The sequence below is a fragment of the Somniosus microcephalus genome, chromosome 2, assembly GCF_052327205.1.
Source record: "Somniosus microcephalus isolate GS21.2 chromosome 2, FLI_Smic_1.0, whole genome shotgun sequence".
Lineage (NCBI taxonomy): Eukaryota > Metazoa > Chordata > Chondrichthyes > Squaliformes > Somniosidae > Somniosus > Somniosus microcephalus.
This window is the reverse complement of record NC_140988.1, coordinates 152,859,396-152,880,162: the sequence shown is the minus strand read 5'-3', so window position 1 is coordinate 152,880,162 and position 20,767 is coordinate 152,859,396. Positions and strand designations below refer to the sequence as shown.

Genomic DNA, 20,767 nt, shown 5'->3' with positions numbered 1-20,767 from the left:
ACTGGTTGTACAAGGCTGTGCTGTAAATTGAATGTCTTTGCTCCCAGTATACTCAAAAAGGTAGGCACGACCTTATCGTTTGCCACCGCATTCGCCAAAACAAAATAGTCAAAACGTTCCGTATAAGCGCTCTATTGCTCAACATTTTCATCAAAATCACCGATGTTTCCGAATATAGTAGCCATCTCACGTTTCAAATTTTAATTTCTGTTACTCACTGCACCCGTAACGTTAATGTAATGTTGCAATCTCTGTTCCGAGTGTTTTGTAGTCGAAAACAAGAAAGTTCCCACAACGCAGATTCATCTGATCCTCGTCGCCACTTTGTTGTGTCTGTACCTTTCTACCTAGACACAATTAGTGCTCAGAACCCAGAGATTCAAACATGAGGTTTCTTTATTCAAAAGGAAGGTTCTGGAGAGAACAGAACAAAGAGAACAAAAACCCAACCAAGAGAACAAACCCAACCATTTATCTACTGTGACAGTGCCACCGCAGATGGGAGGAGAACACATAATACATAACACTGTTATGCCTCTGTATCCTTGCAGGCTAGCTTGGGGATCATCTGCAGTATCAACCAATTTGCTGTCCATAGATGTATCAAACAAGTGACTGATGCTTTGTTCACTTTTATCTTCTTTCCCACTGAATAGCAACAACAGTATGACATAGTTTTCCAATATCAGTACACTACTGCATTTCCCGACACTAAGAAAATTGCTGTACATACAAATTGAAGTACAAGCGGTAATGCACTGGTTTTGTGTGTTAGTTCAATTAAGCTGGCAAATTGGGAAGTTAAGGGAGAAGCAGCCACTATTGCTACTGCTGCTAATGTGATGCATTCATCTAGCCCAAATGGAACAGGAGGTGTTACTGGAGGGGCTGCAGTAACAAAGCTAGAATTGTGTGGGGTACCGCAAGTATCGGTGCTTGGGCCCCAGCTATTCACAATCTATATCAATGATTTGGATGAGGGGACAAAATGTAACATTTCCAAATTTGCTGATGACATAAAGCTAGGCGGCAGTGTCAGTTGTGAAGAGGCTTCAAGGGGATCTCGACAGGCTCAGTGAGTGGGCGAGAACATGACAGATGGAATATAATGTGGATAAATGTGAAGTTATCCACTTTGGTAGAAAAAACAGAAAGGCAGAGTATTTCCTAAATGGTGAAAGATTGGAGAATGCAGATGCTCAAAGGGACCTGGGTGTCCTTGTACATGAGTCACTGAAAGTGAATGTGCAGGTGCAGCAAGCCATTAGGAAGGCAAATGGTATGCTGGCCTTCATTACAAGAAGATTTGAGTACAGGAGTTAAGAAGTCTTACTCCAATTATATAAGGCCTTGGTGAGACCACACCTGGAGTACTGTGTACAATTTTGGTCTCCTTACCTAAGGAAGGATATACTTGCCATAGACGGAGTGCAATGAAGGTTCACGAGGTTGATTGCTGGGATGGCAGGACTGTCGTATCAGAAGAGATTGAGTAAACTAGGCCTGTATTCTCTTGAATTCAGAAGAATGAGAGGGGATCTCATTGAAGCATACAAAATTATTACAGGGCTTGATAGGGTGGATGCTGGGAGAGTGTTTCCCTTGGCTGGGGAGTCTAGAACCAGGGGCCACAGCCTCAGGATAAAGGGTAGGCCATTCAGGACTGAGATGAGAAATTTCTTCACACAGAGGGTGGTGAATCTTTGGAATTCTCTACCCCGGAGGGCTGTGGAGGCTCAGTCATTGGGTATATTCAAAACAGAAGTCGATAGATTTCTGACTAGTAAGGGAATCAAGGGATATGGCGATAGGGCCGGTGAATGGAATTGAGGCAGAAGATCAGCCATAATCTCATTGAATGGCGGTGCAGGCTCGAAGGGCTGAATGGCCTACTCCTGCTCCTATCTCTTATGTTCATTCAAAGGTGAGTTGTTTCCTATTTTCTTCCACATTCTTGGGCACTATTGGAACTACATTCAGTGCAACTCTAGCACTGGGCATGGCATAGGAGGATCAACAAAAACAGGAAAGGGCTATCGGTGGTGTCTGGTGGCACATATGGTGTTAAGCCCTGCTGCTCCACTACATGAGGGCACGGCAGCCTGGTAATGACCGTAAAGATGTGACTTAGGAGACTGACTTTTACCAGGGAGGCATGAGCAGAAATGTACCATCTCCTTCAGGAAGATCAGTGTACAATAAGTAACATGCCAATAGCAGTTAAAGTTAGCATGGCCCTCAATCTTTATGAATTTGGCTATTTCTAATTGAGGGACACATGGGGGCCGAAAATTCACGACTCTTCCAGTGCACTCTTGCCTCAACTCAAGCAGGATTGCGGCGGAACAGCTGGAAAATAAGGTGGGACTCGGATAAGTCAGTCTGGAAATTACTTTAGGGATTCCGTTGTGCCTTGTAACAGGCGGAACCTCTGCCGGTCTCATGCAAGGCTGTTGCTGTAGGAGAGGACGGGACTTCCTACGTCAGGTTATCTGGTGGCATGGCTTAGGAGCAGATCAGGGCAGGATCAGCAACCAGCACAGCCAGCGAACAGGAGTATACTGGCCTGCCAAAGGGTGATTGTGGGCCTCTAAGATGGGATGATGGTCTGGACCCCTGAAGAGAAATGTAATTTTAAACTTTTTTTTAATGTGCTCGCTTTATAACGGGGCTACTGGGGGCGCATTTCCTGCCCCCACACATGACAATAGCCGGCAGACATTTTGGCATGTTGTGGTGATGGGTGCCTGAGATGTGCCCCTAGTGGTACGGGCGTACGGCCATAGTGTGTATGTGGGATGACCTCCCCCTGACCCTACAAACTCTAGCAAGGTCAGCACAAGAGGTCACCAGCGGGCACTTACCCCAGGATGTGCCTCCTCCGCCGAGGTTTATTGTCCACCTATTGTCTACCGAAATATCAACAGGGTCACAGATGCATTATTTAGCAGGACCAGCAACTTCATCATTTTTGCCTCTGATCAACACAATTTTTCAGAGTTTTCCCAGAGTTCGGTGGTCAAAAGTGACACCAATTGACCTGTTAAGGCTAGGCCAATTGAATATTTCAAAGCTGAGATTGATAGATTTTTGTTAGATAAGAGTATTAAGGGTTACAGAACCAAAGCAGGTAGATGGAGTTAAGATCTAATTGGATGGCAGATCAAGCTTGAGAGGCTGAATGGCCTGTTCCTATGTTCCTATTAATTCTCAGGATGTGTGAGTCACTGACAAGGGTGGCATTTATTGCCCATCCCTAGTGCCTGAGCTTGATGCAATTGAGTGACTTGCTAGGCTAGGGCAGTTAAGAGTCATGTTGGTGTGGGACTGTAGTCACATATAGGCCAGACCAGATAAGGATGGCAGGTTTCCTTCCCTAAAGGACATTAGTGAACCAGTCGGGTTTTTATGTCCCTGTGCACAATGCTATGTTCTGAAAGGATATTTTACCTTAATGTGAAGATGATATGTGACCACCAGTGCAGACTCATGTGGGACAATGCTTCCTACCCATCACAATGCATTCATTTTAAAGCAATCAACTACACCAGCCTTAGGACAAGGATGACTCCAGGGAGACCAAGCGTACACTATGATGTGATGCCTCATGACATCCATGCACAACCACGGACAGAAGCAAAATATAGGTGCATCAAAGCTCATGTCGCAACCAGAATGATCAACTATCCCATTGATATCTTGAAGTTTTGCTTCACATGTCTGGACCGCAGAGTATAAATCTTAGGGTTTCCAGAATAACTGTTATCTGCTGTGTGCTCCATATAACTTCACTCGGCATACAGCTTGACAACCAGGATGGTAAAGCCTTGGCAGGGTAAGGTGAAAATGCCAATGAAAACTTTGAAATGGCGCCAGCAATGCAGCAAGGGAGATTGATGCATCGGATACTAATTCCAGATCCTTTCCAGAAGTGTCACAGCCACGCTATTTCATAGCTCTTTTGAAGCTGAGCAAGAAAAACAGCCCACTCTCTTCATGCAAATTACCATTGAACATATCTGCTATCTCCCATAATACTGTATGCCTGTAAATACCAACTTGGAATGTCTTGATGTGTCCTTTCTTTACCTAAGCATCACCGGCTGACTGCAGTGCACCCAACACCCAATGTGTAAATCTCAGTGGCTCATGAGAACAGCAACACCTACAGTTCAGCGAACCCGGGATAGGAAACCAACGAGTCATAAAAAAATAACAAGGCAGAGAAAACAGTTCTGAACTCTATGCACATAGCACTGTGACAGGTAACACTGCTGATTGGAAGAAACAAAACCCAGGGACAAAATGAGACATTTTCAGTTGTACCTTGTTTTTTGAGCTGTCAGCTCTTCAGGGGCTGCATCAGCTCTTTTGAAGCTGTTTGTCATCTTTTCCGGGTTTTGTCGGTTGGCATGTCATAACTCACAGTTAATCCACCAACAGCAATTTCTAGGGTATGATCACTAATAATGCAGTGTGGGGATGATTTAAAAAAAATAGATAATTCTCAATCTCATAATGAGGAATGGACTAAAATGTAGATTTCTGTGACATGCAGTGTATTATATGTGTCCTTTGTTTTATAGCCTCCTCCCCAGATCTATGATAAACAGCTTGATGAGAGAGAGCACAGTATAGATGAATGGAAAGGTAATGTGAAACAAGGACTCTGGTTACAATTATGATCATATACTTTAGATGATCTTATGTAAATATTTTCTATGTATGATGAATATTACCCTATTTGCTAAATTGTGGAAAATGATAGGCAGATTTTCAACTCGCTGTCAGGGCGTAAATCAATTGAATTGAAAGTCGGTGGTTTCTCAATACCAGTTTTATGCCCGAGCGGCAAGTTGAACATCTACCTCGTTATGTTTGATGCCTGCAAACATACAGCAACAAATAAAGGATTGGATAGTTTTGTTAGCACCCAATGTTTAAGTGTTGCTTGGTGATACTGGCCACTATTGGGTGAAACAACTTTACCATTGTCCACATTGAATTTCTGCCAAAGGAGCGGAATAGAGTAAATGGGAATGGAATAAATAAAGTTGAGTTGATGAGATTACCCAAAAGTCCCTTGATTTTCAGATTTTCAATGTCAGGAATGATTAGTGGTCATCACACTACAGACTTCTTAAATACAAATGCTCTTGCGTTCTCTGTGACAGCTAGAGTCCTATCCTCAATTCAAACACAATTATGGGGGAGAGAAAAAGATGGGGTAGAAATTCCACAGAAACTGGGGGAGGTGGAACTGTGCCGGGTAGTGACTTCTGCCTACCTTTGACACCTCCCCCCATAAACCCAATCCCAAATCCTGGGAAAGGGCTTATTTGAATATTTGGGACAGGTGCCCACACCTTTGGTGGCGCAACAGAGGCGCCGCTGAGGAGGCATATACCATGCCACTTCGAGAAGGAGCGTCCAACGCCCCGGTCAGGAAAAGTATATTGGCCAAAATCTTTTTCCGATTCCCCTTGGGGAATAGAGGAGCAACTTGCTTAAGGTAAGTGCTCTGTTTTCTCCTTTGATGGGGCCTTTAGTAGGCCCACAACAGAGCCTATGTTGCCTCTTGGCAGCTGTAGGTCCTGCTCAGCCTGCTGGCTGAAACTCCTGGAGTAGCCCGGGAATGCCCTCAGTCACAGCCCCAGATTTGCTCTGCAGCGTTGCAAAGTGCAATTTTTTAACTTGCCTTCAATGGGGCGGAAACCAGCAGATCTCGGTTCCACCCCAAATAGCAGACCCCTTGCTGAATTTGCGCCCCTCCCCCCCCCCATTCTCGAAATTCCTCCTACGATCAACCTCGTTGCCAGCCAGCTTACAGTTACTAATCAGATGGGATTCACCAACCCTTCTCTCTGCCACTGATGACAGCTGTACCTTTGTCCTAAGCAGCAACAGATCACTGAACTATCTTGCAGCAGCGTAAAATGCACTGAATAATAAATAGGTAGGCCAAGCTCCAGAGGTAATGTGTTACTGCCTGTCATGAGAAATATTCATGTCAAAGTGACTGAAGGACTAGGACACTGGTAAATGTGGCTTCTGTGGCTGAATATGTTACTTTGATTTTTGTTTTTATTAACAGAATTAATCTACAAGGAGGTGATGGATTTTGAGGAGAAAACTAAAAATGGTGTTGTGAAGGGGCAACCGTCTCCCTCAGGTAAATCCAGTAACCCTGTACACAGATAATAAGATTTATTCTCAAATGTTGTTATACATATCCTATTCCGCTTTTTTTCCATTGTTTCTATTAGTGCATTCCATGTTTAATCATCAGTTGAAAGTTTTCTACAGCTAAAGGGTTTTTGTTTTATCTTAAATCACCAGAAAAGAACAAAATGGCACATTGATCAATAAGGTAACAAAAATCATCTTAGAATCATTGCTCCTCATATTTCTAACTTGTGCTGGATCGCCTCTATAGTTGGTGATTCTTATATATCTGGGTTACCTTTGCTGGCCACCAGGGGGCAGTGAATGGTTTTCAAAGCAGTGATTTCCTTGTTTCACAGAATCCCCACAGTGCAGATAGAGGCCATTTCGGCCCATCGAGCCTGCACCGACACATGTCCCACCCTATCCCCGTAACCCCATGTATTTAATCCCCTAACACTAAGGGTCAATTTATCATAGCCAAATCAACCTAACTCGCACATCTTTGGACTGTGGGAGGAAGCCGGAGCACCCGGAGGAAACCCACGCAGACACAGGGAGAATGTGCAAACTCCACACAGACAGTTGCCTGAGGCCAGATTTGAACCTGGGTCCCTGGCGCTGTGTGGCAACAGTGCTAACCACTATGCCACCGTTTCAAACAAAATTAGAACAGAGTACGTGAAATGCAATTGAGCACAAATGAAGAATCCACATAACTGATGCCCAGCAATATGCTTTTTCCAATGTATGCTAAAGATTTTCAGACTTTTAACATTTGGCAGTTGTTTTCACTAGTGCGGTGACTACCTTCTCACCAACTTGTTTTTTTAATGCATTGTCGGGATTGGGTGTCGCTGGAAAGGCTGACATTTATTCCCCATAAATAAGCTCCAACTCAGTAACAAAGAATGAAATGCACAGGTAATCTGCAGGGGGGAAGGGGTTAGCCTCTCATTTTAGTGAAAAAGTAGATGCACTCTTGTCTGCTATTGGTCTAAAATTAGTTAATGAAGGAAAATATAATCCCTAACTGCTTTTCTGATTTAGGACTGTCACATGAGGAGTATTTTCAATATTCTGTCCCTACAATGTCCTTTCATCTTAAAAAAAAAACTCTATGGCCTAGAAATTCGGTTGGCTTTGCGCCCAGTTTTCGCCCAAAGAGGGCTTTTGCGCCAATAGAGGAGTTCGCGCCGATATTCAGCGCTGCGGTAATGGCGGCGGTAGCCAGTAGCGCTGCGCCGGCACCGATGACGTCATCGGTGTGCGCAGTGCCCCAGTTCCGCCCCGATGCCGGCCCGAATCCCATATTCAGTTGCCGCCGCCTCCTCCGTGGCGGCCGCTACTTACATCCGGAGACCAGGGCCTTACTGCAGCCTTAGTGGGGCGCATAAAGGTGGAGGTGCGGCCGGCCGCTTTTTCGGCGGCCGCCTGCCCGCACCTCCTTCCCGGCCTCCTCCACCACCCCCCCCGCGGCATTGCCGGCTGCTTTCCGCGAGCCCGGCACTTCTCCGTGGTGCCAGGCTCATTTGCCGGCACAATCCAGCGGCGATCTCCCCGTTGCAGGCACCTCCACCTTAAGAGAAGGAGGAGGCCTGCAGTACCGCAGCCTGCCGCACCGCATCGGGTGGCGCAGCGGCGCCTACAGCGCTGAAATTCAGTTTCAGCGCCCCAAGCGGGGGCGGCCACACCCTGGAATAGCGTCCGGTTCCGACTTGGGGCGCATAAACTGAATTTCTGACGGTCGCAAATGGCTCCCCGCCCAGCGCTAACTTTTGGGCGCAAACCAGCTGGCGGGCCCAAACTGAATTTCTAGGCCTATATGCCTTAAGCAAACAGGTTTGACATGAAATAAATTTTTATTTTGCCTTTAGAGACTCATTTTAATTTTAATTATGGTTTTCAAGGAGACTGATTTTTGAGCCATTTTCTGTAACTGCTCTTTTTTCAATAAACTTTGTGAGATCATCAGATCCCTCTGCTATCTTGATTATTTTTTCCCCTCCATGCCAGAGAGGGTGGGCAGGCTGAGTTAATATTCATTATTATTTCCAGTATTCACCTTGGTGATACAGCCCACTCATACGCCCACCCTCGGCTGAGCGCAGAGGTTAGAGAGCTGATTGGAGGCCTGCGAGGAGTGACTCTCCAGTTTTAGCTCTCTCCTACTTAGGGTGGCCTCTGCACAGCATCACAGCAATGAGCAGAAACTCCCCATGTGGGTAATTGGGGTAGACCTTGACTTTGTGAGATAATTGGCAAATCGGCAGCCCGTTTCATATCTCTAGTCATTTTTATTTACATTGAAGTCAATGGAAATTAAAATCAGGAGAGCTGTAAAGTGGGCTGCCGATCTGCTAGCACCCATTTTACACTATCTCACAAAGTCGAGATCTACCCGTGTGCCTTGGTGCTGAGCGGAATGGCTCTTCTTTCTCCTTGAGCCAGCACATTCACTACACCACCAGCAAAATATTTTATATTTAAAAAAAATCAGTTTAGCAGTGAAATAGCAGCTGATCCCCTTTAGCGGCAGAAAGTTCCTGGACAGCTGCCCAAAATCACACAGTTGTCCTGAGGTTAATGATGTTAATTGGGTCTCCTTACGATCCAACAGCTGCTAACTAGCTTGCAGCATAATACCATCGCCACTTACTGTTTAAAGAAAGGCATTAAAATCAAGATTGACAGATCCTCCGCATCCCCGGGAGATGGGCCTCTGCGGGTGAAGAGTTGTGCTATTTGCCCAACTTCCGCCCGCTGAAAGGCCGTGAAATTCTTATGCCTTACGCCTGCTTTTACCAGCATAAGAGTTTTTAAAAAATAGAAAAATAAAATTTTATCACTCACTTATACATTAAAAACCATGTCCAATAAGCTAAGTTTATATTTAGCCCCGTTAAAACATATTTTAAAAAAATTCAAAAAATAAAATTTTTGTTTAAAATATTTAATTAAATGCCATTTTAATCAATTTTATATATGTCATTTAAAAAAATGTATTTCATGTGTTCGTGTATTTTTTAAGTGATCCCCATTCATACTTATGACAGTCCCCCATAAGTATGAATGGGGATTCCCTTCTTTCATTGGTTGGGCTGGCCCACGTGGTCCCAGGGGCACTTGCGAACCGCCTGCACCCTGGGATACGTGGGCCTCTACGCATTTCTACCAGGAGAGACCCAGGATCGCAAGTCTCCGTATATCCTGGACCACCAGGTAAATGCGTCGATTTTTTGATGATCGGAAACATCCGCCCGCGGATCTGACCTGCTCTTGTTGCCACAGTATTTATGTGGCTGGTCTAGTTGAGTTGCTGGTCAATGGTGACCCCCCAGGTTGTTGATGGTGGGGGATTCAGCGATGGTAATGCCGTTGAATGTCAAGGGGCGGTGGTAAGATGCTCGTTTGTTGGAGATAGTCATTGCCTGGCACTTGTGTGGCGCGTATGTTACTGGCCACTTATCAGCCCAAGCCTAAATGTCATCCAGGTTTTGCTGCATGCGGGCATGGACTGCTTCATTATCTGAGGAGTTGCGAATGGCGCTAAATACTGTGCAGTCATCAGCGAACATCCCGACTTCTGACCTTATGATGGAGTGAAGGTCATTGATGAAGCAGCTGAAATTTAATGCAGAGAAGTGTGAAGTGATGCATTTTTGCAAGAAAAATGATAAGAGGCAATATAAACTAAATGGTATAATTTTAAATGGGGTGCAGGAACAGAAAGACTTGGGTGTTTGCATACACAAGTCATTGAAGCTGGCAGGACAAGTTGATAAAGCCATTAAAAATCCATATGGGACCCTGGGCTTTATAAATAGAAGCATAGAGCACAAAAGTAAGGAAGTTGTGCTAAACATTTATAAATCACTGATTAGGCATCAGCTGGAGTATTGTATCTAATTCTGTGCATCACACTTTAGGAAGGATGTCAAGGCCTTGGAGAGGATGCAGAGGAGATTTACTAGAATGGTACTGTACCAGGGATGAGGGACTTCAGTTATGTGGAGCGACTCGAGAAGCTGGGGTTGTTCTACTTGGAGCAGAGAAGGTTAAGGGAAGATTTAATAGAGTTGTTCAAAATTGTATGGGGTTTTGATATAGATAGAGAGAAACTGTTTCTTCAAGCAGGAGGGTCGGTAACCAGAGGACACAGATTTAAAATAATTGGCAAGAAAGCCAGTGGGGAGATGAGGAGAATTTTTTTACTCAGTTGTTATGACCTGGAATGCACTGCCTGAAATGGTGGTGGAAGCAGATTCAATAATAACTTTCAAAAGGGAAGTGGATAAATACTTATAAAGGAAAAAAATAGCAGGGCTAGAGGGAAAGAGCAGGGGAGTGGGACTAATTGAAAGCTCTTTCAAAGAGCTCGATGGACCCGTTATTGCTGTATGATTCTATGATTCTAAGTTTTCCAAAATTGTATTTACAAGGGTTTATATTTAGATATATACTTTATGAAGCTATTGTACATTTTGATTCCATGGTGCTGTAGAAGCAATAGGTTGATACACTAAGATTTTCTTGGACAGTTGTGCTTGTGCTGGGAGCAATGTGAGTTTAAGGGTTGAAGCAATTTGTTTGTTCTTGATAGCTGAGGTCCAGTTGGCTTTGAAAACCAGGAGGTCCTGTTACGAGTGGCCCACTTGTTTAAGGCCATTACACTGGAAATGCAAATCAGGAGAGATGTAAAACAAGCTGCTGATTTGCTATCGCCCATTTTACACTATCGCACAAATTCAGAATTACCCCCAAGATCTCAGAATAAAAGATGCAAAAAAGAGCCTTTTGATAATCCTGTAGACCCCACTTACTGTTTGTGGAGGAAATGCTTCACTAGGAATTTACAATGTTGACCTATAGTGTTAGTTAATATTATAAATTTATGACCTGAGCTGTAGAATAGGATTATTATGTTCTCAGGAATTAAGTTCATCACATGTTGGCCCAGCTTGGTTATACTAAATGGCATTGGACCTCCAACTGAAAGAAATAAAATGATGTTAGTAACTGTATAACTAATTTACAGTGCCTGATATTTGCTACAGTGTGGATGTAATTTGTACAGAGCAGCTCCAGGTGTATTGCACTGTTCAGTTTAGTCCAATTTTCTAGCAGTTTTGTTTTGTGTCAGCTGTGGCTCTGTGGGTAGCACTCTTGCATCTGAGTCAGAAGGTTCTGAGTTCAGAGGCTTGCTGACAAGAAGGTGGGAAATTGGGCACTACTGCAGATTCTTAAAGGCCTTCAGTAGCTTAAAGGGAGGTGTTTTTTTGTGGCCAAAGCAGGGAAGCAACTTATGATGCTGAAAGAAGCCAAGGTTTTTGGATACAGTTGTGGGGATGCTGGTGGAGGGAGGTCCTCTTTCCCTTGGATGGTGAACGGGCAGGACAAGAAGTGGCACATGTGAATGTGATCAGTTTTATCTCCAGTACCTGACTGCAGTGCAGAGAGGAATTTAATGATCTCATCAAGAGTGCCAAGGTAAGACTCCCCGTTACATCTCTTGTTCTTTCTGTAGGACTCTAACTTTGCCTTTGCACAATCAATCCTGCCCTAACTCATTTCCCATGATTGTCCATAGGTCAGCAAAGAAGCCTTCATTATGTCTCCTTTTTGCTTTCACTCACACCCTCAAAAACCGCTGCTGCCCTCAGAACTATTTCTTCCTCTTGGCCACACTTGTTGCTTCTTCCTGTCATCATGCACACTAAACTGACTCATACATGGCGAGGGTGGAAAGCCCTTGCCTAGGGCACATATTTACCTGCTTCCAGTCTTCTTGCTCCCAACAGGGAGCAAACAACCAGCACAGGAGGAGATACCGCCACTCTTCAAGTACCCTCCCCTCATGGAAGTGACTGCCGTTCACATAATGAGAAGATGCGCAGCCACCAGCATTGGCTGAAGGCCTGTCACAGCAGAATTTGTTGGCATCTTCCTTTTTTCTTGTTTTTCTACTTAACTCTTTCAGTCACACTCACCAATCTCCTGAGCATGGCAATCTGCTGTGGCATAGTGCTTGCCATCAAAACTACATCCTAATCCCTGTCCCTCTCCCCTTTTTGTTTCAGACTGTAGAATCATCTCTGCAAATACGAGGAGACCCTGGAGTGTAATTGCTACAGTAGGCTTACTTCCATCAGGGGGCCCTCTAGTGTTCAACTAACACTATGCATGCACATATCCAATCAGAAGGCTCAGATGCTAGTGCCAAACAGAATGTAAATGAGCACTTAGCTCACAATGCACCATCACTTGCTCTTACCATGTCAAGCACGAGCACAGAAATTGGCATCCCATGTGATTTAGATAGTAAACAGAGATTAGGATACTGCAGATGCCGGAAATCTGAACCAAAAACAGAAAATGCTAGCAGATCAGTCAGCATCTGTGGAGAGAAAACTGACAAGTTAATATTTCAAATGTGGAGCCTTCATCAGAGTTGACTTACGTTGTGAGTTTGAGGGGACTGCACTGGGGATTCACTGAGCACAGAGGAGCAGGAGCAGCTGGAGATGGCAAGGAAGTTCATGTCTTAGATCCGCCAAAGAGGACAGAGATACAGACCCAATAAATCATTTCTGTAGACTAACAATTGCTGAAGACATTGATAGCCAGACAAAAAGGTTCCAAAACATGCTGCATAGTCTCCTTCTTCTTCTTCTTAGGCAGTCCCTCGGAACCGAGGATGATTTGCATCCACATTAAAAATGAGTTCTCAGGTGACTGATGAGTCCAATGCGGGACCTACAGTCTCTGTCACAGGTGGGGCAGACGGTGGTTGAAGGGGCGGGTGGGTGGGGTGCTTGGGTTGACGTGCGCTCCTTCCGGTGTTTGCGCTTGGCTTCCGCTTGCTCCCGGCGAAGAGACTCGAGGTGTTCGGCGCCTTCCCGGATGCTTCTCCTCCACTTTGTGCGGTCTTGGGCCAGGGATTCCCAGGTGTCGGTGGGGATGTTACACTTTTTCAAGGAGGCTTTGAGGGTGTCCTTGAAATGTGTCCTCTGCCCACCTGGGGCTCTCTTGCCATGCCGGAGCTCCGAGTAGAGCGCTTGTTTTGGGAGTCTCGTATCGGGCATGCGGACAATGTGACCCGTCCATCGGAGCTGATCGAGCATGGTCAAAGCTTTGATGCTGGGGATGTTGGCCTGAGCAAGAACACTGACGTTGGTGCGCCTATCCTGCCAATGGATTTGCAGGATCTTGCGGCGGCAGCGTTGGTGGTACCTCTCCAGTGCTTTGAGGTGCCCGCTGTACATGGTCCATGTCTCTGAGGCATACTGCAGGGCGGGTATCACTGCTGCTCTGTAGACCATGAGCTTAGTGCCGGGTTTGAGGTCCTGGTCTTCAAACACTCTCTTCCTCTAAACATCCGTAAGACAAAGGTCTTCTACCAACCTGCCCCCGCCACACAGTACTGCCCCCCGATTATCAAAATCCACGACAAGGCCTTGGACAATGTGGACCACTTTCCATACCTCGGGAGCCTACTGTCAACAAGGGCAGACGTCGACGACGAAGTCCAACACCGCCTTCAGTGTGCCAGTGCAGCCTTCGGTCGCTGCATAGTATGGTGGAGTCCAATACCCACTTGTGTGTGGTTCTCATGCATCAACACTCTGCAGTAAACCATGAAATGTGTAGTCACCTCAATACCTGTTGCAGCTGACTCCCTCACCCCACAGATACCATGAATAGCATCTCTCAGGGATGCTCATATTAGAGCCATGCAGACTCTGGGCTTATCCTTCAACTCTACCTTGGGCAGGCTGGGGGATCAAATGGTTAGGGATTCACCTGGATCAGTGATCTCCTCGCGTCTGCTCTCCTGCACATCAGTAGGAATATTGAGCTGCAGTCCAGAGTCAGTTGTGCAATGGGAATGGAAAATGAAGCTATCTCTCATGATGGCAACACTTCTGCACCCTTGAAACCTCCTGAACAAATGTCCACCCTGATGCTAGAAACTATGCTGGGCCAGATTGCCCCAGCAGACACCCAGTTGTTGCATTCTGCAACTGGGCCCTTTTAGGCCTGATCCTACAGGTTGCAGACCACAGCATCTTATGAGCCTCCCTTCTCCAATGTTACAGCCACTAGGGGAGCATCTTGGAGTACGTAAAAGAGCACTTCAGACAGTTGCTCTCGTCAGGGTGACAAATAGGCCCAGTAATTCGGGTCGGAGGCTTGCCGCGCGTGTAAGCCCCCGATATGCACTTACCCGACGCGCCTGCCGATCACCTCCAGGGACGCCTGGAATTCGTGTTTCAAAAAGAAGAATCCCGGGCAGCGTCTGACGTCACGCCGCCCAGGAGTGCAGCCAGCGCGAAGCCTGTAGCGCGCTGTGCAACTGAGACACGCCCCTTGAGGTCTCAGTTTAACAGGACACGCCCCCAATGTTTCTGACAAGCTGCTAAGCATTTTTACATGCAAAGCAGCATTTTAAATAGGTTTTTGGAAGTTTTTTGAAGATTTTGGTAACTTTTATAAACTTTTAAAAACGTTTACATTATTTTGAAGAATCTGAAGTCGTTTTAAACAGAATTAAAGCAATTTAAAGACTTTTAAAAGCCCTAAAAGAATTTTTTAAATTCCATTTATTTATTTAGCAATGTCATTGTCATACGTGTCTTCACACTGTTCCCTTTGGGGAACTGTATGAAGTGGTGGAAGGATTTCTGGCCGTGATTAACGCTCATTCCGTGACCGTAACCATCTTTGAACCAGCCATTAGGGTGGTTAGTCCTATGGCGGGAGGGTTTTACGGGCTCCCACAAGCTATACAAGGAGGGGGGGCCACCCACACCCACGGACGCAAATATCCCACTGGATGTCAACCCAGAATTTAGAGCCGGAGCTCCGACTCCACTTGCCGGGACTGTCTGGAGTGGGGTTCGAAACACTACTCCTTCTGGCCCAGCGGCGGGGATGCTTACTGCTACGCAAAAGGCCCAATCCGATTAGCAACGTGAAATGGCTGGAATGAGCACAATTCACGGCATTAAAAGAACTCACAATTGAACTGATGATGACCTCAGCAATCTCCTCAACGAGGTGGAGGCGCAGCGCCTGCTCATCATTGGTAATGAGAAGTCAAAGGCGCCGCAAAAAGGACAGATGATAGCTTGGTCTTTCAAGTGGCAGCATAGGGCTCCAGTCACGGGGAGGGAAAAGGCGCAGGAAACGTATGGGTGTCACCTTTTGCGCGGAGTGGGCCTTTTGCGTAGCGGTAAGCATCCCCGCCGCTGAGCCAGAAGGAGTAGGGTTTCGAACCCCGCTCCAGACAGTCCCGGCAAGTGGAGTCGGAGCTCCAACTATAAATTCTGGGTGGACATCCAGCGGGATACTTGCGTCCGCGGGTGTGGGTGGCCCCCCCCCTCAGATGGGTTGTGGGAGCCCGTAAAACCCTCACGCCATAGGACTAACCACCCTAATGGCTGGTATGAAGATGGTTATGGTCATGGAAGGAGTGTTAACGTGGCCAGAAATCCTTCCACCACTTCATACAGTTCCCGAAAGGGAACAGTGTGAGGATACGTACGACGATGACCTGTTGCGCAATGCACCTCCTTGGACCCTCAGTCGCAGATGCGAGGGGGCAAATTGTGCAATTGTTAAATTTTTCATTTTATTGACATGTAAAATGTTGGCCCAGTAATTCCCTTCCAAACGCGCGAGTACGGTCGGGGTACTTACGCGTCTGTCCGGAGGAAATGCCGGTTTTCAGCATGCACAGCGCATGCGGGGAAAACCGGCATTTCCTGTCCTCTGAACGAAGGGGTTCAGAGGCAGAACGCGTGCGACTGTACAGGCAGCGCGTGCGCAGCAAAATTCGCCGCTTTCATTCATGCTTTCAGTGAGGTCAAGTCCTTACAACTTACACATGAAAAAAGCATGAGTACAGTTGCTCCTGAGGCTGCGGTTGTTTGGGAAAGGGAGGAAAGGTATATTAAGAAATGCTGAGGTAAGTTTTAAAGTTTATTTTTGTTTTTTAAAACGGGTTTTCAGTACTGTAGGTAGAAGGATCAATTGTGGCTATGTGAATTGAATTTGCTGTGTTTATTAAATGTGAAAATGACTCCAACATTTTTAAGAAAGAAACTTTTCATCAGTAATATATTCTTTTAAGTAATTATGTATGTATGTCTGTATATATTCCTTTGCGTGTATGTATATATTCCTTTACTTATGTGTATGAATGTATGTATTTAATTATGACTTTCAGAGAAAGTAACTTATTGGAAAATCATAATTAAAAACATACATTCATACACATAAGTAAAGGAATATAAAACATACATACATATATGTAAAGGAATATATGCAGACATACATACATAATTACTTATTACTGATGAAAAGTTTCTTTCTTAAAAGTGTTGGAAATGTTACATTACTCATTTTAGAACACTCATTCTCACATTCAATTCACACAGCCACAATTGCTCCTTCTACCTACCGTACTGAAAACCCGTTTAAAAAAAAAAATTTAAACTTTAAAACTAACCTCAGCCTTTCTTAAAATAAGTTTCCTCCCTTTCCCAAACAGAAATTGAAGACTTTCAGAAGCTCCACGATGACAGACTTCTTCCTCCGCAGCTTCTCGATAGCTTTACTCCTGCTTTTTTCATGTGTAAGTTGTCAGGACTTACCCTCACTGAATCCATGAATGAAATCGACGAAGTTCACTGCGCACGCGCTGCCTGTGCAGTCGCACGCGCTGTGCCTCTGAACCCCTTCGTTCAGAGGACCGGAAATGCCGGCGTTCTCCGCATGCATGGTGTTTCCTGAACGCCGGCATTTCATCCGGCCAGATGCGTGAGTACCCAGACCGTACTCACGCATTTGGACCCGAATTACTGGGCCATTGTGTGTGGGCCTTGCTGCAAGCCATTCAATACAGAATGCTATTTAAAATCTTTGTGTGCAGAGACTGTTCCTCTAGTAGCTGGTGACATAAATACCAATTTTGGCATTTGAGCAGATGCTGTTGCTTGTAGGTTGGAAAGAGGCAGACAGATGTTGGGTACGACTGGGGAGCAGGGATAGTTCTCTTCAATGAGCTGCTGTCAAACAGCTCTGGCTGCAGATAACTATTGAGATATCTTCTTCTTCATCATCATCTTCTATGCCATCACTGTTTTCTTGCTCATCATACTTTAGGTCCTCCTCCAATGGTGGCTCCATGTTGTTGTCCTCGTTGCAGAGCAGATCTATGCAGCAGGCAGCACATAGTGATCAAAAGGGATCCTCTGTGTGGGCCGTATTGGAGGAAGCCACCAGACCTGTACAGACATCTCAATTGTTGTTTGTTGACTCCAGGGCTCTGCTCTAATTGACTCATAGATCTGATTATAGCGAAGTTCTGCTGCTGAGAGTGGCTTCCTAAGAGATGTCATCAACTAGTTGTGTAGGCAATAGCCCTAGTCTCCAAGCAGCCAGCCTCTCTCTTGCAGTGTAATGGGAAAACAGTGGGCAATGGATAACTTGTGCAATACAAAAGCATCATGACAATTGCCAGGAAAGTGGGCACAGACCTGTGCGACACCCAGCTGGCGATCACACTCCAGGTGCACACTAATAGAATCATTCACATGGTGATTCATGAAGGAGGTTGCGTAGGGTTCTGCTTCCGGATGTCGATGGGGGAAAGTCACCTGTTTAATATAATCATGGACTGCAGGCTTACAGATGTTGCTTATATTTCCTGTGGCAGCCTGGAAGGAGCTGGCAGCAAAGAGGTTTCGAACTGCAGCAGCCTTGATTGCTATAGGCAGTGCTGTGCTAGCTGTAGCAGATTGCTGCAGGTCTTCTTGCAGGGTGTTACATAACTCTTGTCACTGCCTCCTGGAGACCCATATCCTTCTTATGCATTGAACCTCAGAGAATTACAGGCCTGTTGTTCTGGGCCTATAAACTCTGTTGGGGCGGTAAGGAAGTAGCCTTCTATTTCTTTTTGCTTCACCTGCAACTCTGTTTATTCCTTCCTTCCCCTTCCTCCTCCCCGCTCCTCCTTCTCCTCCTCCTCCTTCTCCTTCTCCTCCTCCTCCTCCTCCTCCTCCTTCTCTTTCTCCTCCTCCCCCTCCTTCTCCTCCTCCTCCTCCTCTCCCATTCCTCCTCCTCCCTCTCCTCCTCCTCCCCTTCTCCTCCCACTCCTCCTCCTTCTCCGCCTCCTCCTCCTCCTTCTCCACCTCCTCTCCCACTCTGCCTCCTCCTGTTCTCCCACTCCGCCTCCTCCTCCTCCTTCTCCACCTCCTCTCCCACTCCGCCTCCTCCTGTTCTCCTTCCCCTCTTCCTCTCCCACTCCTCCCTCTCCTCCTCCTCTTTCTCCTCCTCCCTCTCCTCCTCCTCCTTCTCCTCCCCTTTCTCCTCCTCCCCCTCCTCCTTCTCCTCCTCCTCCTCCTTCTCCTTTTCCTCCTCCTCCTTCTCCTCCCCCTCCTCCTTCTCCTCCTCTCCCGCTCCCCCTCCTCCTCCTACTCCTTCTCCTCCTCCTCTCCCACTCCTCCTCCTCCTCCTCTTCCTCCCTCTTATTGTGTCGGTACCTTTTTACCTAGACACAATTAGAACTCAGAACTCAGAGATTCAAACATGAAGTGCTTTATTCAGGAAGGAAAGGGGAGCTCTGGAGAGTTCCGAACAAAGAGAGCTAAACTTAACCAGGAGAACACCCAACCATTTATCTGCTGTGACAGCGCCACCACAGGTGGGAGGAGAACACACAATACATAACATATTCCTCCCCTCTTAAATGGAAGGTCCACATTATTCTTCAACAGGTAAATTACTTTCAATGCACTCAACTAACCTAGGGTAGAGGTAGACTGCCTCAACCCCTGACTTTACCCTGGGGTTTATTCTGCCCCAGTCTTGTGGGTAAGTCGCTAAGCCTACAGATCCAAGCGTCTTGGAGGCCGCCGCTCTCTGACAGGATACCGGCGGTCATCGCTGGCTTCCACAGCAGTAGGCATTGACACAGGCCTAGAGGGAGAAGGTGCCTGTGTCAGTCGAAAGTCAGGAGTTTGCACAAGTGGAACAGTCTCTTTGACTTCCTGTGTTGGAGAAGAGCACTGTGGCAAAGGATGCTGGTTTGCGGTATCATCCGGAAACAGTTAAGGCCAACCAGCCGTTGGAGCCTCTGTGGCTGTCTCTGCTCCTAGCAATAGTTGATCTGTGTGTCTTCTCCAGACGACGTCCTCAGCAGTCTCAACCGTGTAAGACACAGGGCCCGTCTGCACGATCACCGTAGCAGGAACCCATTTCGGTCCAGTGTTGTAGTTTCGAGCTAGGATGTGCTCTCCCGGATGAAACTGTCTCTCCTTGGCTCTTTTCTCTCTCTTTTCAACTTGAGCTTGTTGTTGATGATGGACAACCTGCTCTGCCCTTGGAGGTTTGAGTAAGTCAAAACTTGTCCGCAACTGCCTCTTCATCATGAGCGAAGCGGGGGAAGTTTTGGTTGTTGCATGCGGCTCGTTCCTGTAGGACAACAGGAAGCTGTTCAGACGTTGGTGGATTGAGCCCTGACCTTGCGATGCCTTCAAGGCGTGCTTCAAAGTTTGCACGAACCTTTCTGCCTGGCCGTTACTAGAGGGATGATAGGGCGCAGACCTGATGTGTTGGACACCATTCACATGCAGGAAGGTTGCAAACTCCTGTGATACAAATTGTGGACCGTTGTCACTTACGAGTTGTTCCAGTGAGCCATAACGGCTGAACATCTCACCAAGTTTCTCAATTGTTTTGTCTGCCGTGGTAGACCTCATCACAGCGACCTCCGGCCACTTGCTACGAGCATCCACAACCACCATAAACATCTTCTCTTCGAAAGGACCGGCGAAGTCCACATGTACTCGCTGCCACACTTCTGCAGGCCAATCCCAGGGGTGTAGGGTTGCCAGCTGTGGAACATTCCGGACCCTTTGACATGGGGAACATGTTTTGGCTTTCTCCTCAATATTCCCATCGAGACCTGGCCACCAGAAGTAGCTTCTTGCCATTTCCTTCATCCGAACCATCCCACTGTGGCCTGTATGAAGTTGTTGCAGTATAGGTTCCCTCAGAGGTGGCGGAATGATGACACGGCGTCCCCAAAGAAGACAACCTGCCTGGACGGAGAGCTCATTTCTTTTTGAAACGTAAGGTTTCAAACTAGGAGAATCTCCTATAGCTCTCCCTCGAATGACATCGTCCATTACCTCAGACAGGACTGGGTCGTTGCGGGTGTACCTTCGCACCTGAACTGCAGTGAGAGGTGCTCCCTCCACTTGTCTAAAGTAGAAGATGTCTATCTGACGAGGCTCTGGGGGAGTAACAGGCAAGGGTAGCCTCGAGAGACCGTCTGTGTTGCCGTGCAAGTCTGATTTGCGATATTTGATGTCGTATGTGTGTCCTGACAACAGTAAAGCCCACCTTTGCATCCTGCTTGCAGCGAGAGACAGAATTCCGGTGTGGGGCCCGAAGATTGAAGTCAATGGACGGTGGTCCGTCAGGAGTGTGAACCTTCTCCCAAACAGGTACTGATGAAATTTTCAAATTCCAAAAACGATTCCCAAGGCCTCACGCTCAATCTGCACATAGTTACTCTCGGCCTTGTTCAAGG

The 20,767-nt window shown here is 46.5% G+C and overlaps 1 protein-coding gene across 6 annotated transcripts in view; it reads left to right on the top strand.

The window, feature by feature from the left end:
• Window positions 1-20,767, top strand: part of mapk10 (mitogen-activated protein kinase 10) — a 485,536-nt gene that overhangs the window by 449,882 nt on the left and 14,887 nt on the right. For 2 of the 6 annotated variants that reach the window (XM_085963717.1, XM_085963707.1), the window contains exons 11-13: window positions 4,587-4,650; window positions 6,095-6,172; window positions 6,340-6,496. In XM_085963717.1, the coding sequence (XP_085819843.1) occupies window positions 4,587-4,650; window positions 6,095-6,172; window positions 6,340-6,362 (165 nt within the window). In that variant the 3' untranslated portion in view covers window positions 6,363-6,496. Of the gene's footprint in view, window positions 1-4,586; window positions 4,651-6,094; window positions 6,173-6,339; window positions 6,500-20,767 lie in introns of those variants that run through there. The other 4 variants (XM_085963726.1, XM_085963697.1, XM_085963687.1 and 1 more) reach the window with 3 other exon arrangements.